Here is a 23,335-nt window from a genome sequence, read left to right on the forward strand (position 1 = left end):
GGCAATCTCTTGGCAGTAGTGTAATAAACAAAATCATGCAAGCACAGTTCAGTGGTATTTGGTGACAACTTTGGCATGTGGTTCAATTGAAGATTGGGAGCATTCGGTTCGATACATACATGAATGATTCAATCAAGGTATATTGTTTCTATCTCTACTTTCATGTCCGAAGGCATAAGGCTCTGAAATGTTTTCGCGGCTGCAACTCTTTGCCAGAGTCTACTCTTTGTTTCTTTGCCCCTGTCTGCCTTTATTCATGAGTCTGTGTCTACGTACATATTTTCTCTCTGACAGATAAACACCCAAACACTCCCGCACACCCTCTCCCACAACCAGTGTCTTTTTTGCCAGAGGCAGTGTAAGTCTTGTTTTCGCACAACATATATATTTTATATTCTGACAATGTGACCATAATGTTCATTATTCAAGATACACTCCCACCTTCGACCCAGAGAACAAGCAATCACTGACGCAATTTCCTACACGTTTGAACTGCTCCAGGGGAATGAACTTGTGTAGTATGTGTTATTCAGAATATGTTGACTGAAATGATTATTATTTCAGCACTGGTGAAAATAAAAGTTTTATTGAAAATTGCATTGGGGGTGGGGTACATAGCTTGTAAATATGATCTGAATCTGAAAGAAAGAAAGAAAGAAAGAAAGAAAGAAAGAAAGAAAGAAAGAAAGAAAGAAAGAAAGAAAGAAAGAAAGAAAGAAAGAAAGAAAGAAAGAAAGAAAGAAAGAAAGAAAGAAAGAAAGCTTGATGGATTAGATGAGAGAGGGATGACAGCCATAATTACAGGTAGGTAAGGTTAACAGCCAAGAATCAAATTAAATATGATCGCTTTGCATCTGCAAAGTCAAACAATAAAGCTGCTTCTCTCACACACACACACACGCACACACACACACACACACGCACCTACACGTATTCATGTAAACACCAATAGAGGAATTGAAGGCCTAGACACAGGCACTGTTTTATTCATGCTGATGTGATGCCAGTGGACATGTACCCATGAGGAACATTGCTTTTCTCACCTCACACACTGCCACACAAATACACACAACCCCTACGCAGTCACCTCAGTTCATCTTACATCCAGCTCTGAAAGTTCATGCACAGACACACACTCCCACTTACGCGCTTACACACATACCTTGGTCCGAAATGTTTTGCTGGGATTTAGTCCAAGAAAGCACGTGTCCAGCTGTAGAGGTTAGAGTGTGTGTCTTTCTGTTCTCCTGTTCATACGTGTGCTTAAATGCTCTCTAACATAGAGTATGTTGTTAAAAAAATTTGTTAAAATGAACACAATGTTCTTTTCAAAGCAGATTTACTTCCTACATTCCAGCTGTACTCAAACAGCTATAAAACAAATAAAAAACCCCAAGCAATTTTAAAAGCTGGTGAAATAAACATCAAATTATCTCATGCATAATTCCCTTAAACTAATCATCTATTAATTTCTACACACATTATCATGCTTGCATCATTCTGGTCTACTATATTTCTATATGTTATCCAACAAGGATCCACTAGTGCCGTGGCTTAGTTCGCCTTGCTGGAGGCAAGTATTGTAATTGAATTGTTTACAGCTCAGAGTACGGTTATCCAACCAGCTGTTTTGTGAATTAAACCCATGACCTTTAAGTCACAATGCAACTACTTTGCCCTACTGCCTCCTCCCTTCATCAAAACAATTTGTATAGTGCTAAGCCAATATGGTGACGGTGTCAGTAACAAGACAAAGGACTCAGGACAGAGCCTGTTTCCATCATGGTTCAGCTAAAAGCCCTAAAGCAGGCCTTGCTTTAAGATAATGCCACTAAAAGCCACGTAAAAATGAGATTGTGTGACTCAGCACAATTTGAACCACTCTGACACTATGAACATGAGTAATGGGTCATGGGCGCATCATATAAATATGCTGTCCAATACGGGGCACGTTCTGCAGCAGATGGTAATCGTAGAATGCGTCCACCTCGCTTGCAGCCTTTTCAGTCACCAGCATGTTTTACCCCAAAGTGCTGGCATGAAAAAAAGCCACACCATGTAAACAATGTTAAATTCTGCAAGATTTAAAGAGTTACTCATGCATTATAACAACATCAGTAGCTTGATAAGACCTTAGGCTTTGCTATATTTGTGTTAGTAAAGTGGTCCTAAAGACAGAAAACCAGCAAAACTAGTTAAGATTAAGGTATGAAAATAAGGACCTTCCAGAAAAAACAGAGTGTTATAAAGGCTGATCAAAGCTTACTGATTATTCTGACTGGCTGGTAGATGAATGAGAGAGAGATGTGTGCCACCAATCAACTACATGACTATTCATATTGTAATAAAAGTCACCAGCTATCTTGAGAGTGATTGCTTCAGTTCAGTTCTGCATAAAACAACATAGGAATTATTCATATTACTAATCTTTCTTACTTTTCATGACACCAGTTTGATTAAACCATGGGATTTTAACATGTGTCATTTAACCAAACTTAGGACAGTTAATATATTTGACATAAACCATCAATCTTTCTGTCGATTACTTTAATACTCATAATGTGTGCAGTTCTTACAGAGATTGCAGAATGTAAGAGGTCGTGTTCAGAGTGAAGCAACAACAATTTCAAGTGGCTTGGAGTAGAGGCTCCAAACTCACCTGCACATTAAATCCAAGTCACTTTGGATCAGCATGAAAAATACATGTCGACCTGCATATATACAATAAATGCTCGGGGTGGGAGCCTACCTGTGGTCGTGGGTGTCCTTTAACAATGCACTGAAGCACAAGTGTGTCTCCTTCTTTGATGGTGTAGATTCTCTCGCTTATGTTATCATCCTTGACGTTACATGCTGCACCGGAGTGCACAATCTGGGCGTTGGCTGGAGCTGTGACAGAACATTAAGACACACACACACACACATGCATACGCACGCACACAAAAATAGGCACAGACACAAACACAGAGGAAAAGAAAACACATTATATATTTAGTAACATCACTGCAGAAGAAAAAAGGGCATTCTTTTGTGAGTAAGCTAGTATCTATGACTCAGATAAATATATTATATCACTCTTTCATCTGCATAAGCACAACCTTCCATAAAAATCTTTTTTTGTTCAATGCATATCAGTTTCTGACAATAAATACAGATAGTCATAGAAAAACTGACACTTTGGTCACATTTAGAAGATCAAAATGCAAATTCTAGCTTTTCTAACAGTGCTTTAATATTGTACAGCATCAGCTGTATGATATCAACAGTCTTGCAGCATAACTGCATGACACTTATTACAAAATGGGCGAAATGAGGAAAAACAGACATCAGAATCCTTTAAGTGACTTATATTTAATAAACCAACAAAGGAATAGCAAGTGAACCCTAATGTGATTAAACAATATACCATGGCAAAACTTTGGAAAAATGTATAATCCATTGTCAAACGATGAAAAAACAACATAATCAAAATAATTAGCATGCTACTCAAGTTCACAAGTGAATTAACTTTGATGTCTGTCTCCCTCAACAAGTTTTCCAGTCACTCAGGCATGTTAATCAAGCAAGACCAAACTTTAGTCTGTGAGGCATATTTTGGAATTACTCTCTGACTGATCAACAACACATCGATTGGAAGGAGTAAATACAGCTAATGATGCTTTGATTAACTCCCTGACTTTGTACTGAGAGAAGTTGGCACTTTTTAAATGGGAGTTTATTGGGGCTACAGATGTTTTTCAGAGCTAACACTTGGTGGACATAATAAGGCACGCCTGCATTTACTGCACTTACATTCATCTATGGCTTTGAAGTATGTCAGCTTATGTCATGAATATTTCACGAAGTAGCAGCAAAAGCACATGCAAATAGACACTCAATAACAGAATCACTAACAACACTGTCACTGTGGGATCTTGGATGCTGTTGTTGAATTTTGATGCTGCTTGTTTCTGTCCCCCGAGAGTTCAAACCTGGGTTCAAGTGGTGATGTTTCACTATGCAGCTGAGGACCACTTCAAAAACCAACGACTTTGCATGTATGACAGTCTAAAACTTGAAAATCTGGCCTAAGGGTGGCTCTAAGGCTACCCTAATATTACACAGTTATTATTAATGTAAAAATATTTTGAAAATCAGAAGATTCTCTTTACGATATCACCTGAGAATCAATCTGCAATGGAAAACTAACCAGTTTCAATTTAAGTGTGTATTTCTTCAATTATCAGAACCTAAAAGTAAAGCAAGATCTTATTTCACATCATCTTATTGATCATTGATGAAATGGCTTTTTTCTTTTCTTAGGTCTACTTCAGACTTGCAGGAATCTCCAGTCAGTGGCATCTGCTGCAGTAATAATGTATGACAGATGCATGATGGGAGCTCTGCTATAGCGACAGCTTCAGCATCAGAATCTGAACAGTGCTGACCCGTATGGAGATCTCGATTGCGTGCAAGTAGTCTCAGATGGCTTCATCTTACTTATGATGAGGGGAGACAGGAAAGAGGAAGGGAGAGAAAGACAGAGCGAGAGAAGCAGCGGGTGAAAAGGAAAAGGCCGGAGTTGAGTGTGAAACCCCAGAGAGAGCCACAAGGGACTCTCGCCATGAGGGGCAACACAATGATGTGATTAGCATCGATTCACAAAGAGAACAAATCTTCACTGTACTCGACAACTATTATCATTGAATGGTCAAAAATGGAGTGGGCGGCTTGTTCAGCTGAAACTCCATTCTCATCGGAGGCACCGCCACGGCCGGCACAATCTGGAGCCACAAATCAGCGTGTGGCTGGAAGTGTACTGGAATGTTGTGACTGTGTGTCTGACCACTTGCACATGTGTATTCTCTATGGCATCCCAACTTTATGAGATAAATCTAAAAACTACTAGAGAACACAAAATAAAGAGAAAATAGCTCAATTTCTGACCCAATTTCAAACATGTGGCTAATAAAACCCATGCAACTGGCTTCAGTCTGTGCTTATAAGCTAATGTAAATGTGCAAACCCCTGGGGCCTATACATTTTCATTATTTAGTTCGCTAAGCATAAAAAAGCATTATCACATTAAGGGATTATATGAATACTGTTATCAAGGAAGCTGTTTACACCTGGCTCCAACATGCACCCTGTGTGATCCAATCACACGTATGTCGCTCAAAGGGCATCAGTTTACATCTGATATTTGTGACCATATGTGATCAGATCTTACACCTGAATTATTTTGAGTGAAGTGAACGATATAATTGGCCTACATGCTTCATGAACTTCTTCCAGATTCCAATGAGCCACATTGAGAGCTGTGTTCAGACAAACAGTTTGATACTATTGTATAGTACAACATATGATTTAAGGGAGCAGTAAAGAAGTATGAATGAAAGATCTGTGATGTTGCAGACCTCAGCGTCAGTGCAGCTCTGCCAAATAAAGACACACAAACTGAACGTTTTAAACTCTACAGTTTTCAGTATTGCGTCTCTCAAATGTCCTGAATTTGGAGTCCTATAACCTAGACAGAATTCACATGAGACGAGTATATGGTCTAAATGTGACCTAGGAACCATGTACGTTTCCATTTTTTAGGAATGTGGCCAAATGTGCTCCTTTACTGAATGTCTTGACACCCGTACTTAGCGTTGTCCACCTGAGGTCGGATAGATCAGGGCGAATTTCAAAACCAGGTGTAAACAGCCTCCAGCTGTTTTGTTAACCCAGCATTAATGTTTGCATCAGATGACCAATCAAAAACATGTATGTGGAAATGCATATTTCTCACAAGAAAACACAAACTATAACTCTAAACCAATAAGGTAAAGACAGGAGGGGGACCTGTCAAAAATTACAGCCTGAGTGAATGCATTAATTAAGAAGCTTATCAAAATTGTCGCCACATCATAAATGTAGATCTTAAAATTGTATACTAAATTAAATAAATGTACTGTTTAAATCTATTCTAAGGTGAATAGCATGAAATTTGAAGCAGTAAGCATTTCTGACAATAAGTTAAAAGGAAATATAAAAAGTTTCATGTTCTTAAAGGTCAATAAGACCATTGGTCATTGGTCATCTGTCCATTACTTTAATACTCATTATGTAATGAGTATTAATAGGTCATTGGCTTTCCATCTCTTGATTCTTAGCAGGAAACTGCTTTTAGACTCTGCCTATAAAGCCTCTCATGTTCCACACTTGGAACAGGAATACAGGTGTTTATGTTTTCATTAAATTAAGTAATCTGCAGTTTGTGCTCTTACACTCGTTGACCTCCAGTGACGTTTAGGTACGCTTCTTAAATTATCATGGTGATGTATTTATGTGAGAAGTGAACTGTTGTCCTTACTGTGAAAAGCCACAGTTAAACCCCAAGTTAACTTCCTAACCCCAAATCCAGCTTCAGACCTCAGTCATTAACTTATGCTTCTCTTTCTCAGCGAGTATCCCTGTGCTGGTGTTTTGCTCTTTGCTGTTTATTGTCTTTTGGAATTTAATTAATTGGATTTGGTTGGATTATGATTTTATTACAATTAATTGGATTCTAATTGGTTTGAATTTGATTGTATCTTTGAAGTGCCTTGAGATGACATTTGTTGTAATTTGGCGCTATATAAATAAAATTGAATTGATTTTAATTTAATTGAATCAGTACTCGCCTCTCACCCAGTGACGACTGGGATAGGCTCCAGCCCCCCCGCAACCCTACAGTTGGATTAAGCGGGTATAGAAAATAGATGGATGGATGGATGGATGGATGAATCAGCGCTCACTTCAAAAGTCTACATCTCTGATGACGTGGCGGTGAATATGTGCCTATGGAACTGGCAACTTGAACCTCTGAAAAGGTTCCATCATTGCTTTCATCAGTGCTGAATATATACAGGTATTAGAGTAACATATACTCTGATCCAAATAAAATCTTTTTCAGGGAAGACTTTGCATATTTCAGCAAGATACAAAACCACATACTGCATCTATTACAACAGCAGGCTTTGTAGTAAAAGTCCATGTACTGGACTGGCCTACCTGCAATCCAGACCTTTCAGCAACTGAAAACATTTGATACATCATGAAACACATGATATAAATGGGAGACTCGGGAACGGTAACCAACTAAAATCTTCTATCAGAAAAGAATAGGACAACATTCATCTCACAAAGGTCCCACAATGAGTGACTTCAGTTCCCAGACATTTCAAAACTGTTGCTGAATGAAGAGGAAATGCAACACAATTCCATTTTTTTTTTAGATGTGTTGCTGCCACCAAATCAAGATGAGATATAAAAAGAAATGTCTCGCTTTTAACATTGGATATGTTTGCATGTTGTACATTACAAAGTTACACATATAGTTAATTTTAAATGCTACTCTACAAGATATGCAATACAAGAAATTGTGAACAGGGTACAAAACACGCATTTAACAATACTTGAATGACAATGGGTCTTTTTTGTCAAACATTCAAATTCATTCCTCAAATTCAAGCACTGAACCATATTCACACAAGCTAGCTATTTGCTATTACATCCTTAGCTTTATGCTGGAAACTGTGCCAGTCCAGTGAGCACATGGAGTTTTAAATCCTTGCTGCAGGGCACACTGATGGCAGGTGCTGTGGGAGAGAAGCCTGTGTCCCCTTTACCTTCCCTTCTGTAACAGTTTCCAAACTAGCTTACTTATCATTAAAATGGCTGGCTCAATAACAAGCACAAAACTCTCAGCAACAGCTTCCCTGCTGCAAATCAACATCAATCAATCAAAGAAGATATGACAAATATGGTTCTATCTGTGTACACTATCTAAGAAAGACTAAGAGGCAACATAAATGGTGAATAATTGTCTTCATACAGCTTATTGGCATGTCTGCAATAGTTTCCCTCTCTAGAGAGGGAGGGAGGTCGGACAGAGCGGCTCCTCTGTCTGCTCTCGCCTCCGGCAGCTTGGCTGCTTCAACTGTCTGATCGACTAAAGAAGTGGAGACTGCAAGAGAGAAGCAAGACAGAGAAGAGAGAGGAAAAGGACGACAAGAAACATATAAGCCTAAAAAGAGGAGGAGAAAATGTAAAGGAGGTAAGAAGTGTTGAGAGAGAACAACAGAGAAGCACAACTAGACTTGAAGAAATTGTTAAAAAAGTAAATAAAGAGAAAACCAAAAAGTGAAGAAAGAGAAAAACAGACTTGGACAGAAATACAGTAGGGATGGGCAGGCCGTCAGACTTAGAGTAATAAGAGTGAGAGCAGGAAACAGGGACGGAGAAACAAATTACTGCTACCACAGATTTGATAAGAGGGTTAAAAAGATCAATGGCAAGAGGCACTTAAGGTGAAAGAAAAAGAAGGGGAAGGATGGAGAAACAGAGGTAAATGGTAATAGGTGAATGACAAAGAAAAAAATCTATCTGAGGCAATCTGAAAACCCATCAACTATCATCTGCTGACTTAACCCTGACTTATACCTGAAGTAGTTGCATTGTGCTCCATCTTCAAAACAGTTTTGTTCCAGCCATCGCTGAACATCTTCTTATCCACAGGTAAAATTCTCTGACCTGGGGATTTCTGGCTTGGTGCCACCAGGTAAATCACCATAATGAAACAGTGAAATGCAACAGGGAGTCTGCAGAGTGTGTTTTATTTTGGAAATTGCCTTGTTTTACTGAAATTGCCATTTCCATGTCTGACATCCTGCCTGACTTATCTCCAGCAGCTTCCATTATTGATAAAGCAGTGGATGCCCTTGATATGCTTGATTGCACATCTAGAGGAATGACAGGCGACCGCAAACGGTGAGAGTGACACTTTATCTACTTGGAACCAACCAACCACTATGAGCATTGACCAGAAAGTTTCAAGAATTAGGATTTTGTCCCTCTCCAGAAGATTTTGCAAAGTCATTTGTAGCTATCTTTAATGCCATTTAATTATCTATAGAAAGCATAGAAAAAAGTAAGACATTATCTGAAAATATGTACTGTCATACCTTTTAGTGTTTGTTATTCTCAGAAAGGCGTATTTTTTTATCATTTTTAAGGAAGGTTAAGGACAAATTCATTATTACTTTAAAAAAAAAAGTGTTCTTCTAAAAAATAACAGAGAACAGCAAGAATGTGAAGTCTAAATTTGACCAAAGTTAAAAAGAAAAAAAAAAGCTGTAACACAATTACTGGAACGTTTTTGCATCCCACTCAGAGAAACATTAATTCAGTTAGTTTGGAAAATGATCATCAGTCAAAGCGAGCTGCTGACAGCGATCTATCTGTCTCTGATGATCCATTGATCAAAACTGTTGAAAGGCCTGCTGATTGGAACTGTTGCCTGTGCATTATTGGAAACTTTTCTCAGACATTCGATGCACATTAGTTGTAAGTGAAATATAACTATCGGCAAATGCCCCATCTGATTAATTGATTTGTCATGGCCTGCCATGTTTGTTTTTGTTGAGGAGACAGGACATCCCTCACTAAAACTAATGATGAGGCTGGAGAGCTGGTGTCAAACCGCACTGACAGCTGTGACAGAGTGCTGAGCACCACGTGAAAGATTGAAAGAGTGTGTGAGCACTGGTTAGATGAAAGTGTAAGTAGATACATGTGTAAGTGTGCGTGTATGTGCCTCTATGTATATTCACCAGAGGAATCCCTCGGAAGGTCGTGAATCCTGCTGAACATGAAAAGCGTGATTGATACGTGTAGTTACTTTATGGGAGCTGCTCATGCATGCAGATGAGCTCTGTCTCAATTCACTTCATTCATGAGAGGCCGTTTAAATGCTTTGGCCCTTCCCCTGCCATCATAAGTTGAAAGGAAAGGAAAGAAGAGGAAAGGAAAGTTATGAGAAAAGTAGATAAGAGAGTGCGTATCTAAGAGAAAAGTCACTGAATGTATTGATTAATAGCAACAGACAGAAGTGTTCATTTGACCCAGAGAAACAGCAACATCACACACGTGCAAAAACACACACATCGCTGCAGCATTTTATCAGAACTCTTCCTGGCAGACAAGATAGAGAGATATCAAATGAGAGATCAAATGGTTGATGGTCTTGACCCACTCCTTTTCATTTTAGTTCTGAACACTGGATATCGAACCATATCAGCGACTTTGATTGAACTCTTAACCTGACCATTAAATGGAGGTTAAAAATGAAAGGACTAACCCTTTACAAGCTCTTTGATGCTTTCAGTCAACTCCTGTCCCCCTGATTAGATACACCCTGATAAGCTCACACAGAAAGTGATAAGTTGATCCTTTTAACTGTATGTTTCACAGATAACAATATATTTTGAGACACCTTTAAATAAGATTTAGTTGATTTATGCAAAATGGAACTGACTTTCGTGGCACATTTCCAAGTCCCTACTTTACCTGGATAAACACTTTGTATGTTACTTCTGAATAAAAAGGGGCCTGAAAAAATAGATTTGAAATTCTATTACAGTATTTTTGTTGAAGAGAAAAACAACATTGAGAACTTATTAAGCCTGATCTAATCACATGTTCATTATGAAAAGTATTCATTGCGGCATATTTTTTCGGATGTTTAAAACGTGCATTCAAGGCAGACAAATAGCACGTATTTCTGTACAAACCATGTTGCAATTTCAGCTGCAAATCTGACAGAATGGCTTGTGTTCAGCCTCATTACCAAAGAGAAAATCCAAACCTAATATTTACGTGTTATGGGTGATCTGGTACACTTGGTATTACGATCCCCACAAGAGTCTTGAGTGACGACTTTTGATTTGGTGACAGTTAATCTGCTTGCAGTGAAAAAAAACATGTTGCCTATATCACACAGTCAGTTGTCAGCTGAGCAACAAAGAGCACATCAGAATATCAATGTTTCTGAACAATCTAGAATACACTTAATGACATGAACTACATCAGACAACATGTTTCAGATTTGCCTGAGTCACATCGCTGGCAAAATTTTCAAACATTTCAATAAGTTTAGTTACATTAGACATAATATAACACACAAGCTGAGCCATTTAAACTCTCTGCAGCTTTCATTCTGAGCCAGTCTCTACTGAAAAGGCAGAGATATGGAAAAAACATATACTCCCAAACACAAGCAACTTTACTGCATGTAATATATAGACCCAGAGGCTGAGCGTGCCTTTTAATGTGCAGCCACACATTTCCTTCATGCCCTGATATTCCACGTTTAGTTTTTCTATCTTATCTCAAAAGGCAACTCCCAGGACTGACAGGACTGATCCAAAGCTTTGGCACTACGCTCACAGCTGCTTTATTTGCTGTCACCGCAGAAGTGAACACAAAAGATGAGCGGGAGATTTCCTGTGAATAATTCATCCTGGTAGTTTGGATGTTGCTTTTATTTATTTATTTGTTTTTTTTTGTACAGAATGTGGTTTGAGCGAGTTTTGGAGGTGAGTTTGGCCAACATGATGGCTGCTGAGGGAGATTGTGGGATAAGGTTTGGGAAAAGTGGATGAGGTGTCGGACTAAGCTTGTTAGCAACTATGAATTATTTTTTTTAAAAGTAAAACAGATGCACATATGCACACATGCACACACACGCACACACACACACAAATACGATAAATTCCCTACTGACAGAGAAACAGTGATATAATCAATTGGTGAGACAAAAGAAAAGCAGGACTGGAGGATCTCTTTTCTAAAATGAGTATTTAAAAGCACTAATCTCAAGTGAATTTGTATTTGGACTCTCTCTTCTAACTTTCTCTCTTACATTTTGTTTGTTATTACGTGTTTGTCAGTGTCTGTATCTTGAATTGATCTACATAAATGAGAAAAAAAACTAGAAAAAAACTAGAATATCGTAACTCATATATTATATAGATTCATTACAAATAGAGTGAAGTATTTCAAGCCTTTGTTTCAGTGTCTCAGAAAATGTTATCTTGTTATGAGCATGTTTTTCAATACATATATGTTGTCTTATTCTTGTTAGATGTGACATCACACCACCTAGTGTGTTGACATTTTTTGATGGCTTCTTGAGGGGATTTTTGTCAGATTCTAAAGCATGACAACAAATTTAAGTATCTATCTGTGCATATACAGGGTTCAAATGAAGGTTTGTTTTTACAACAGTTGTGTTACATCCTACAACTGCAGCCAAAGCGAAAGAGCAGAAAATGCTAAACTAAGTTATCCACCCAAATATGTCTGACACTGCAACACTGTGGACAGTGTGAAAAAACATTTAAGATATTCTGCTGCTTGTAACTTTCTCTGTGGTAGGTCATCATACATGTAAGTATAGCTAAATGCACCTTACAGATATCTTTAAGTAACTTGAATGGTGATTTTGTCAGACGAGCAGAACGGAAGTTAGAAAATGCTCTAAGTGACCATGAATTGACAAATACTATGAATTTCTGAAGCATTTAGTTGTCTGACAAAAGTGACTAAAAATACATGAATGAAAGCAGCTTTATTAAGAATTTGGTTGTTTAATAAACACTTAAGTTTTACTGTATTTTCACAAAATCATTTTTGAAAATGTATCTTTGAAGCATGTACAGAGCATAGGAGTTATTTGTAGTGGAAATTTTAGTAAGGAGTCAGTTATTTTCTGAGGAGATGCTTTTAATAATATCTTGCAAGGCAGAACAATACAGTACGAAGTACAGAGCTGCTCTGACCACTGAGGCAAAAACAATTCAGTTATAATGCAAATTGTCACATCATCACTCCTTGGATATAGTTGAGCGTTCTCGTCTACTTTTCCTCCCTAACTACAGTCAAGGTTACACAGACACAGCTGCAAGTACCAGCTTCCCTTCTATGCTTCTTAAAGTGCAGCTTTATCATACAGTGAGCACACCATATTCTCGGGACAAAAGGGAAAAACTATGTTATCTTGCAGGTGGTCATCAGCAGGTTATACACAGTAACACTCAATTCAATGCATATGAGAATTAATTTTCCATCACAGATTAGATCCCTAAATGCCTTATTTGGGCGTATTAGCCCAGTTTAGAAAACCTTAATTCTGCATGACTTCGGTTGAAATAACAGGTTTACATGCATTTTAAAAGTGCTGTTTTAGCCAGATTAACAAAATGATTTCTGTGTTATGGTGTCATGTAAACACGCTTAGTGAATCTTCTCTTTGAGATATGGTCTATTATAGATCATAAAATGAAACTATGGAGGTAAAGAAGAAAATAATCTGTAGAGATTTCCACTGTTCAAATCCAGTTTCTCCCACGCTGAATATTTGCATTATAAGAAAAATGTGTTTGTTTTTCTCATAGTTACCTCATCCTGATCTTAAAATTCAAAGTAATCTTATTTTTTGCACTCCTTAGATCTTCTTCTCTTCCCTGCTGTGATACCAAAAACTTGCTGAAAACAAATCCAGAAGTTTGATTAAATCTTACGAAAGCACCAGGGGCCTGACAGTCTGCAGTCAGCTGACTAATAAGGCAATTACCAGATAAATGGGTGAATTTAATATGTACATTAAATTACACTGTTGTGAGATGCAGACAGATGGAGACAGTAAAAATAAAAATAAAAAAATGCAGAAAGGACCGAACAACAAGTCAGAAGTGGGGAACTTGGGGTTGTGACTGTGGTAGACAACTGGAGCGATTGGGGGTTTGTAGATTGTAGTCAAACATGATTCGTGCTTCTCAATAGGAAATGTGTTTGCTGCACTTGAGCTTCCCAAGGATGAGGAGATCAAGAGAGGAAAGAGAGTGAGAGCTTCGTCAAGGAAATAAAAACTGCTTAGAGTTTGGGCACAAAGGGAAGTAAGGAGAAGCAGAGGAAGGGAGAGAGGACAGAGAAGGGGAAATAGAAAAAGGAGAAATGTGTGACTGGGATTCTCTTTGTGAAAGCTCCATTCAGAGAGGCTGTCGTGTGCAATGTATGCTGGCTTAGAAACAAGAAACGAGAAGAGAAGAATACAGAGATGAGAAGAGAGAATATATTTATTTCACACCCACTCTCGTACAGTTTATTCATGAAAGTTGTGTTGATACTGTAGGCCTTTGTTAAAAACCGAGTGATTTCAACTGTATCTGAGCATAAAAACAGGTCAAAAATGAAACATCAAGTTTGATTCTGGCTGATTTCACTTAGGTTATCGGCAGCTGTTGTGTAACAGATGACTACTCTGTGAGATTTAACAAGCCACATTTCGGCCTTAATGGTAAAAATTATTTTGTTTCCTTTGAGGAAATAATCAGTCAGAATTCAGTTATTTTTCTAACGTCATGGAAATTTCTGTAACTCTGAAATTCATAAAGTTTATATAACACTAGAAAGAAATACATCATCATTAGTCAGACTAAAAAGTGGACTTTTAAATGTATGTAAGATTGTTAGTTCAAGCAAATTCATGCTGAATTGTACAAATCAAAGTTTTCAAAACTGGACTAGTACAGTAACCTAATGTGATCAGGGATCCAATCAACCAGTTTCTAGAGCTCCATACATACTCCAAGGGTTCCATCTTTTTTTGTCTTCTTGTAAAAACAGTAACGCTAAAGTGGATATCAATACAGCCAAATTATAAAAAGTTTATTTTTGTTCAACGCATCAGAAATTGAGAGTACAAATCTTAAAAGACTACAGGATTGGATTGCTGAAAATAACTGGAGACTGTTGCTCTGCTCTTATAAAATCCTTATTTCATAACTGCAGCATGATCCCACAAAATCAAGTGGGATCACGTATGTGTATGCAGTGAATTCAGCTATATTTACATATACAATGATCTCTCACAAAGTTGGAAGTAGCAAAAGGTCCTGAACATTTTCCACATGCAATCCTTAGCATGGCAGCATTGGAAAAACTAAAGTTAATAACTCTGTTCTGCTCCCATGTATCTAAAGACGAAGACCAAGTAAGATAAACTCAAACTGACACCACGGCTCAACGTAGTTGCACATGTAATAGTACTGAGTGTGCAAAAAAGAGAAAAAAAAACTGAACAGAGTCTAGCTTCCTCTTACTTTTTTTATTGTTCTTCTCTTTTCTGCAGATCAAGACACCTGGTCGTACATGAGGATAAACCTGGAGACTTTTCCTCTGGAGTCAATTTGAATGAAGAAGTTAAAGAAATGCCTATCCATTACACTGGACACATTACCTTTCTTTCACATGCTCAGATCAAAATGCTAGATTCAGTTGCCAGTGTTATTACAGTGTGACATCTGTCTTTTGGATTTAAATGACAGCAAATTCTGGCTTTTTGTTGAAATTGGTCTCTTAAGGCACTGAGACCAGATGAAACTTGTACAGTTTACTTTATATATTCTTTTAACATTACTTATGTCATTATCCTTTTTAACCTTCAATATTTCTGCTGTTGTTGTGGCATGCACTTATTAGAACAAGACTGTATGTATACTGCTTAGTCTGCCTCCTTGATTACAAAAACACGAACTGCTACTGCTTTGAAAGCATTCAAATGTTCTCCAGTTGAAATGACATTGTTGTTAGCAGATATTGTTATCAGCAGAATTGAATACATAAATAGAAAAAAATATAATTTGGAGAAGAGTATTCATAATGTATAAATATTTGCATGTAGTTTCAAAAAGGGTATAAACTATCTTCATAAGTAACATAATGCTGCTGGATATTAGAGTCGTTAGTGCAGCGCTTAACTTAAGTGAACAAGATCCTCAATAACCTTTCATTTGAACCTCAGCAAAACAACAGTGAGCAGTTAGAGTTAACAGAGAGCATATTGATACCTTGATTAGAGTTTAAAGTGTTGTTCAGGCAAGGTAAATCCACCTTTGGTTGCACACACACATACAATTCTATCTGTAATTCTATCTATCTTAGTGTGGCTATGACAACGACAAACTTTCTGCCTGAAGCTGCAAAACCAAATAATAACTTTGCTGAACATTAATAAAGTTACAATCATGTCTGTTAAGTGTTGATATTGATAAACACATAATTCTCTGAAACACTGTTGACCAATGTCACAGCAAGAGGGTTCCCTAGTTTGACTACCAGCTGGGGCATTTCTGTGTGGAGTTTGGGTGTGTTCCTCTTCTGCTGGGATCGCAACTATAATCACAATTAAGTGGATATAGAAGAGATGGATCTGTGAGACATTCTAAACTGTGTGACAGGGTCTCTCAGCTTGATAGACTTTCTAGATGTTCAACCAATAATGCCACTCAAATCTCTCAGTTCTTTTCAAATCTGTCTTACAAACACATTTGTCATTTCACACTGGATTCTCCCCGGAGGGAATTTTTAAAAGATATCCTCTCCAAAATATTGTAATAGTATGAGTCTGAGCTTAATTGGACTCCCTGGTGTGAAAACTATGAACCCTTGCTATTTAATGCGTAAGCTCATCCCTACAGCCCCCCTACATCCCTTGATGCTTAAAGTTATGCCACAGCACTCACTGAAACATCATTATGAGTGCTAAAATGAAGGATTTCATGTAATGTCTCCATTAAGTATGAGTGATGATAGAAAGTTATGCTTTCCACTTCCCCCATCACCATTTCCATCAACCTCTGGGTCTCTCACAGCGACACAAACATCTGTTAAGACATTAAACACAATGAGAGCACTGCGCAGACAAAGAGAAAACAAGAGTGAGGACAGTAACAGCTGGTGAGGTTTCAGAATCGCAGCAGAAGTTTTGCTTTTTTTCTTTGCGCGTGTGAGCGATGCTTCATTTGCAAAGCATATGCCACACAAAGCACCTTGGGTGTAACATATGGTTGTTCTGGTCAATGTAGATTTCTGGAGCAGGACGGGCATGATGAAGAGAAAAAGAAGTGAAAGTCACTTCACTTCGTAGCTTGTATGATTTGATGGGAACAAAACATGGGGTACTGCAATTTTCTTTTGCAAAAAAGAAAAAAAGCAATGTATTCAGGAGAATAGGGAGAGGTGGGGAAGACAAGGCGGTGCCGTGTGGCGGTCATGTGCCTCACATCACCTGTCTGCCTGACTGTCAACTTGACCTTATTCTATTCAACCATGATGCTCCAACTTCCTTTGATGGCAGGCATAAAACACACACTAAAACACACATACATGCAGATTCACATTGACTAACAGCAGCAACAAAAGCCCAAATGTGTGTGTGTGTGTGTGTGTGCGTGTGTGCGTGCGCGTGTGCGCGAGTGTGCATGCGCGTGCGTGTGCGTGTCTGCTGAATGCATTTCCAAGGGAAAAGACAACAGAGCATTGGACAATGAACAGTGTAGGTGAAGTGGTAGGAAGCAAGGAAGGAAGGAGGTACTGAGAGAGGATGCCGATAAAGAGGAGAGCAGGACGAAATGTTTGAATTAAAGGTCAGAGTAAGACTTGGAGGAGTATGTGCATGTTGTGGTTCCTTACAAGAAGAGTGCATACGAGATGTGAAGGAGAGGCACGATAATATGCATTCCATCTGTCTCAATGGTTATGCCAACAAAGTGACTGAAATTGGAAAAATGGAATTTACAAAGGAGAAAGATAGAGAGTTGCAGACAAAGAAACGAAGTGTGATGTGTAAGTCATGTAAAGAGTAAGTGTAAGAATGGTTGAAAAGGGGAAAGCATTGAGGATAGATGGAGACAAATACTAACGCAGAGAGAGCGAGACACGAAGAAAAAGCAAGAAAGGCCCCAATTATATCACATCTAAAATGGAACTCCATGTGAGTCAGTATTTGGATATTAATATCAGTCTCACATTGAGACACTGGAGCTTTTTAAGTCATTGATAAATAATATGTTATTAATGTGCTACACTCCATTTCATGCCGGGCTTTTTTTTTGCAGCTGCTATTAGAATTTGATGAAGTGTCGGCTAACAAAAAGGGTGGTGCTCAACAACAGCGTGCAGAAATGATTTTTTCATGTTCAACAAGAGGGATGAAAGATCTATAAATGGACAGATAAAGTGACACAGTGAGAATGTTGGTTTTTTTTTAAAAATGAACTGATTTAACACAAGGAAATAATGATTACACTAATAATTCTCCACATGCCAAGTTAAAGGATGACTTCAGTTTACTTGGTATTTGGTACTTGGTAGCTCATTGTGGGGATAGAGGCTCTGCAGCAAAATAGAAAAGGTAGCACTTCATGATGCATTGTAAGCCTAGTTTTAAAGGAGGTATTGTCAGCCAACTGAACGCATTGGAAATTGTGACTGAAAATCAACCCACCAAAACTACATGTCTGAATGGGTATATTGTTTTAACATTTCCAGATAGTCACTCTGCTCTGGCAACATTATCATTCAAAAATTGTAAGAAATGAAATCAGCTAGCAATCTATTGCTCACCACATATGCCAAGGTTAGCCTCTGATTTTTGTATCTGTTGTTTCCCTACTGGGTGAATCAGTAACTAAAAACCTTTCTTTTAAGAAGTATATTCATATTATTAAACATGACAAAGGCTTAATATAGTGCTGTTTTTACACCTTGCCAAACTGCTAACTGTTTATCATTCAGAGCAAGAGGACTGTGGGAGACTGTTAAAGTGTACAGGAGGAAAACATCTGGTATATCTGGCGAGACAAGCAATGATAATTACAGTTACTAAATGTGTGTGTATCGAGGAAAAGAGAAAGAAAGAGAAAGAAAGAGAAAGATGAGACAATGCATATTAACAACTGTTTTGTGAAATTGTAAATCTGCTATCATGTGATAGCAACTCGGATTGGAAATGCGTTTGAGAAATCTGCTCATACAAGCATAACTTAATCACCACATGGCAGGGTGGCTCAGAGTTCACAACAAACATAACCCTTCTAAAAATACCTGTCCCATTTCTTTAGTATTCTCTACAATGTGAACAATGTCCAGGGTTTCCGAAGAAAGGGAAGTAACGGGGGATAGCTTCAAAAAGTGGGAAATGTTTAAAGGAAATGGAATTAGGATACTTCTACGAGAAGTGAACTGAAAGAATGACTTTTATTGTAATTCAGTTTCTTGAGTTGATGAGTTATAGGAGGAAAATAGGTTAGACCCACAACTGAACACACTCATCCAAAGAACAGCAGAGCCACTGCACAAGTGTAGCTCCATCAGAAAGCAAAATCATTTAGTCTCAGTGAATAAACAAAATAAAATAGCAAAAAGGGGGATTCACGTGTAACACCCAATACCATCAATTATAATTAATTATCAGCTGTAGACCTGCAATGGATGAGCCCTTGGATGAAAGTGGAGCAGCAAGCAGCTAAAACCTGACAGCTGGCTTAAGATAACCCAAACCAGCCTGTTTGGCTTGAAAGTCACGGGTCAATAAAAAAAAGCAATTTCTGTGGGTTCATTTTGAGTAGGAAACTTGAAATTCAATGTTTACTGAGAAAAAAATTAACATTTTACAAGAGAATCACAGTCAAATCTAAGCTTCTGTTTTTCTGCGGCTGGACCAGTAGCAGTACACATATTAATAGCACACACCCCCTAGCAGGGTTATTCATCTATCACTGGGATAACACATAAACAAACACATTTACACTCATATTCACACTCATGGATAATTTCCAGTTCACATAAAGTGTATTTGGCCTGTAGAAGGAAAACCCACACAGACAAATGGGAAGCATATAAAACCTAACAAGCAATTTCAGACTACGGTGAGTTTTGGTCTCACATGGCTGCTTGGCAGGCATCCTAATGAGTGCAAATATCTCCCAATATAGAGTTTCTTCCACATCTCTGTAATTATAACTCTACCAGCTTAACCATTTAATAACTGCCTGTATCCTAGCTACCTATTTGGTCGGTGACTTTCTTGGCAGCACAAAATAACTGATATAGCTTTTTTTGGCAAGCCTACTAGCTTTGAAGATCTAAATAAGACACTTTATTAGCCTTAAGTACAGTTAATTAAAGGCAGACAGTTATGCAGATCAATAGCTATCAGTCATGACTTCATTAATTGGAGCCCGCAAGAAGCATATTAAAAATCTTTAGCCTCTTTTGGGTTAAAAATGAAGCTATGACGATTAAGTGGCATTCTTCATGAGGCTATGTGGAAATTACTTCCAAACAAAGAAAACAGCTGCAAACATAGAAAACACTATGGAATAGAGATTTCATGGAGCATTTAAACCTACAGCTGGTCAACAGCATGAGCATTAACGCTGATTATCACAAGACTTATTTCAGTATTTAATGCTCATCATTTTGTGTTGTGTTAAACTCAAATAGCCTCATACAGAGCAAAGATTGTGCAATAGGGGAAGAACCTGACTGGAAAGATTATTCGTAGAAAAGAAAGTCCTGTAGCATCACAGCGATGGAGAGGATTATTGTCAATCTTTTTGCCGTGGGTACACAGATGTCTTTAAATTAGTTCCTGTCACTGCCTCTCTTGACATATTTGACATCGTAAATATCAGCTAAACGACAACATATCATAGAAAAACAACATATCATGGAACCTCAGATTGTGTACAAAGGTCTTAGTGTATCATTTGCCTGTTGAGAATGCACTGATGAACGTCAGCCTCAAAAAACATATTACCAGAATGAGGGAACACATCTGAACAAGGCTTAATACCAAATGAAGCAGCCAGTTGAAACCCATGGAAAAAAATTAACATCTATATTCGACCACCAGTAACGTGACATGTTGACATATTTCTTCTGACCAAGTTTGCCAAAATTGGCCTTTGTGTCTGCCTTTTATTTTGTAAAAATGCCTCACAGAACAGAAATGTAAAAACAAGAGAAAAAGAAAACAGGAAAAGACTACAAAAGTACCCTAATTCTTCTTGTGTTGTAGAGTGTTTTTAAAAGACATGGTGAATTATTAGGATGCTAGTATCTTGGACAGGGCTGCTGACATATTATTTCTACAAGAGAAGGCAATATTTTCCAGATTAAATACATGACCTCAGATTAAATACAAAATAAAACAGTTATAATAGACAGCGGGTCATAAACCATATGTTATTGGACAACAGGCACCTGAGAAAACCCCAGAGGAGGGTGAACGGTAAGACAACAACAGACTCGTGCAGAGAGAACAGAAACACTGAAGGGACATGTGGGAAAAATAACAAGTCAGAGACAGACCAAAAGTATTCACTGTCGAGACTTACTCTTAAACTATGAACCAATTACCCTGCACTGACCAGTTTCATGAAACCAAATGCAACCAAAATGAAGCCCAAATAAAAGCAGTTATAAATTGTTTCACATTTAGTATTCCAAAGAAGCAAAAAGCATTAATCATCACCTCATTTCTTTTGTTTCTGGTGCACGCACGTGTACAGTACACACAAAAAGCATCAGACCCTTTGAGCTCAAAGTGTTGTCATCTCTGCACCTCTGTAGTTTCACTCTGTGCCTCAGAAATACAGAAGAGGCGGAAAAACAAGACGACGGATTCTTTTGAAGTTTCCTCTCCGCTGTTTTGTCAAAGAACTTTGACAAGAGTGGAGGTGGAGCGTTGATGATTGTGAGAGGAGTTGGCTCCTAATTGGCTGAGTGAAAAAGGAGAGGACAAGGCCAAGAATGTTTCATTACCAAGAGTGATGGCATCTGTGAGCATATATGTGCACAGCCAACAATGTACACATTTGAGGTTCCTTTTTTCCAAGATGCAATCTGCTTTACAGCCACATCAACATTCAACAAAACGAAATCTGGTCTTTTGTGTAACTGGCTGTTTACCTCACAAAGTGCAGAGTTTTAAAGAAAGGGGAGCCTTAAAATAGATTAGAATAATAGCTTGTATAGCATATTAGCTGTGCTGCATCAAAGCTCATTTGTTACTTTTAACCTTATGAACGTGAATCATTTATTCATTCTCACACACTGTGCTAATCATCTGTGTTCAAATAGATAAATAAGCCACAAACCTGAAGGCAAATAAAGATTAAACACAAGAAGTATAAAGGAGAGTATTTATATTGTGAATGACAAATATTAGCATGTTAGCAGCTAACTAGTGTTTTAGAATCTAGCTCAAAATGCAGCTCACCAGCTGCATATTTTTAGTTGCATATAGTCACCATCACTAAATATTCTGCAAAGTTATGCATGAATTTTGCTGGGTCAGTTTCTGGTGTGACCACAGAGTGTATAAATGATGCACACGGCCATCTGCTGCTGGACGTGAAGATGATGTGGAAGTGCCTTAAAGGGCCATAACGCTGGCAGTCAATAGGCACAAGCTCCAAATCATCTCTGGGTCCAACACACTTTAATTGAAAAAAAAAATCTACTTTTTTTTATTCAGGCCAAAATGAGTCATTATTTTTTTATGGTTTTACTATGGTCTCGAGTATTAGTTACAATGAGAACCAAAATTCCATCAACTTTTTTTTATTGTTATACTTAATGTACAGCAGGATAGTGAATTGAATATTGTGGAAATTCTGCTTTAAGATCTCACAGAGAGTAACAAAACCCTCACTGTGAGTGCCCTTATACTTCTTTACGACTGCAGTACATTATGGGTCACTTAATAAGGAGAAGACAAATATATGTCACAATAAAAAAAAATATGACACTCTATAAAGTGCGCACAACAAACAACTTGTTGAACTAATCTCCAGATGCAGTTCAGGTCTTGCCACCAAGTTTTCCACACAACCAAAACAAAGCGCGAAAAGTCGAGGAGGCAGAGGAGATGAAGATAAAGAGGACAGAGAGAACAAGAGCTTTTAAAGAGAAAAATGAGAGGCAGTGAGAAAGACAATTAAAGACAAGACAGAAGAGGAGCATGAAGAGGAAACAAAAAGGAGTACAGATGAAGTGAAGGGGAAGACACTTCTCAAAAATGATTTAACAGAGAAAGACAGAACACAAAAATGAGAGAAGACAGTGACAAAGACGGGGGAGAGGAGAGAAAGTGAAAGTGGGAAGGGAACGATGTGCTGTCACTGAGTGAAATGCCACCCGGCCTGTCACATATCTCTACAATATTAATTACACTGTGCCACGCTTCTGAATAATGGAACAGCCCTATTTAACCAGAGTGAATAATTTAGCAGCTGCTTAGCCTAGTGTATATAACAGGATCGATAAGCACCAAGTATAGATAATGAAATTCCAAAGAAAACCTCAAGGATGAAAGTTGAGTTCACCTGCACCCAGAGATAGATCCCATCGAGAGGACCATCGAGAGGACCCGCGCAAGCATCCATGTTATTCAGTGTTTATTTACTGCTGCATTATCTGTACTTAGGAACAGAATGCCTTGAAAAGCTTTTGTGTGTCTGTTTGTGTTGGGTTGCACATACTCTTGCACTCAAACATATGTTATGTATAGCAGCTCAAGGTTATGTGTTTAATTGTAAAATGGAACTGAAATATATTAGAAACTATTTGAAACTCTCTATATATTGTAGTCAGGCCTAGTATTACCTGTGGTGCAGAACTGTCTTATTGAGTGAAGCAA

The 23,335-nt window shown here is 38.0% G+C and overlaps 1 protein-coding gene across 2 annotated transcripts in view; it reads right to left on the bottom strand.

The window, feature by feature from the left end:
- The window catches only part of LOC140301726 (MAM domain-containing glycosylphosphatidylinositol anchor protein 1), a 183,489-nt gene that overhangs the window by 130,603 nt on the left and 29,551 nt on the right, over positions 1 to 23,335 (bottom strand). For both annotated transcript variants that reach the window (XM_072380324.1, XM_072380323.1), the window contains exon 3: positions 2,750 to 2,889. In XM_072380324.1, the coding sequence (XP_072236425.1) occupies positions 2,750 to 2,889 (140 nt within the window). The remainder of the gene's footprint in view (positions 1 to 2,749; positions 2,890 to 23,335) is intronic.

This window comes from Leuresthes tenuis, unplaced genomic scaffold (genome assembly GCF_036924035.1).
Source record: "Leuresthes tenuis unplaced genomic scaffold, fLeuTen1.0.hap1 SCAF_2, whole genome shotgun sequence".
NCBI lineage: Eukaryota > Metazoa > Chordata > Actinopteri > Atheriniformes > Atherinopsidae > Leuresthes > Leuresthes tenuis.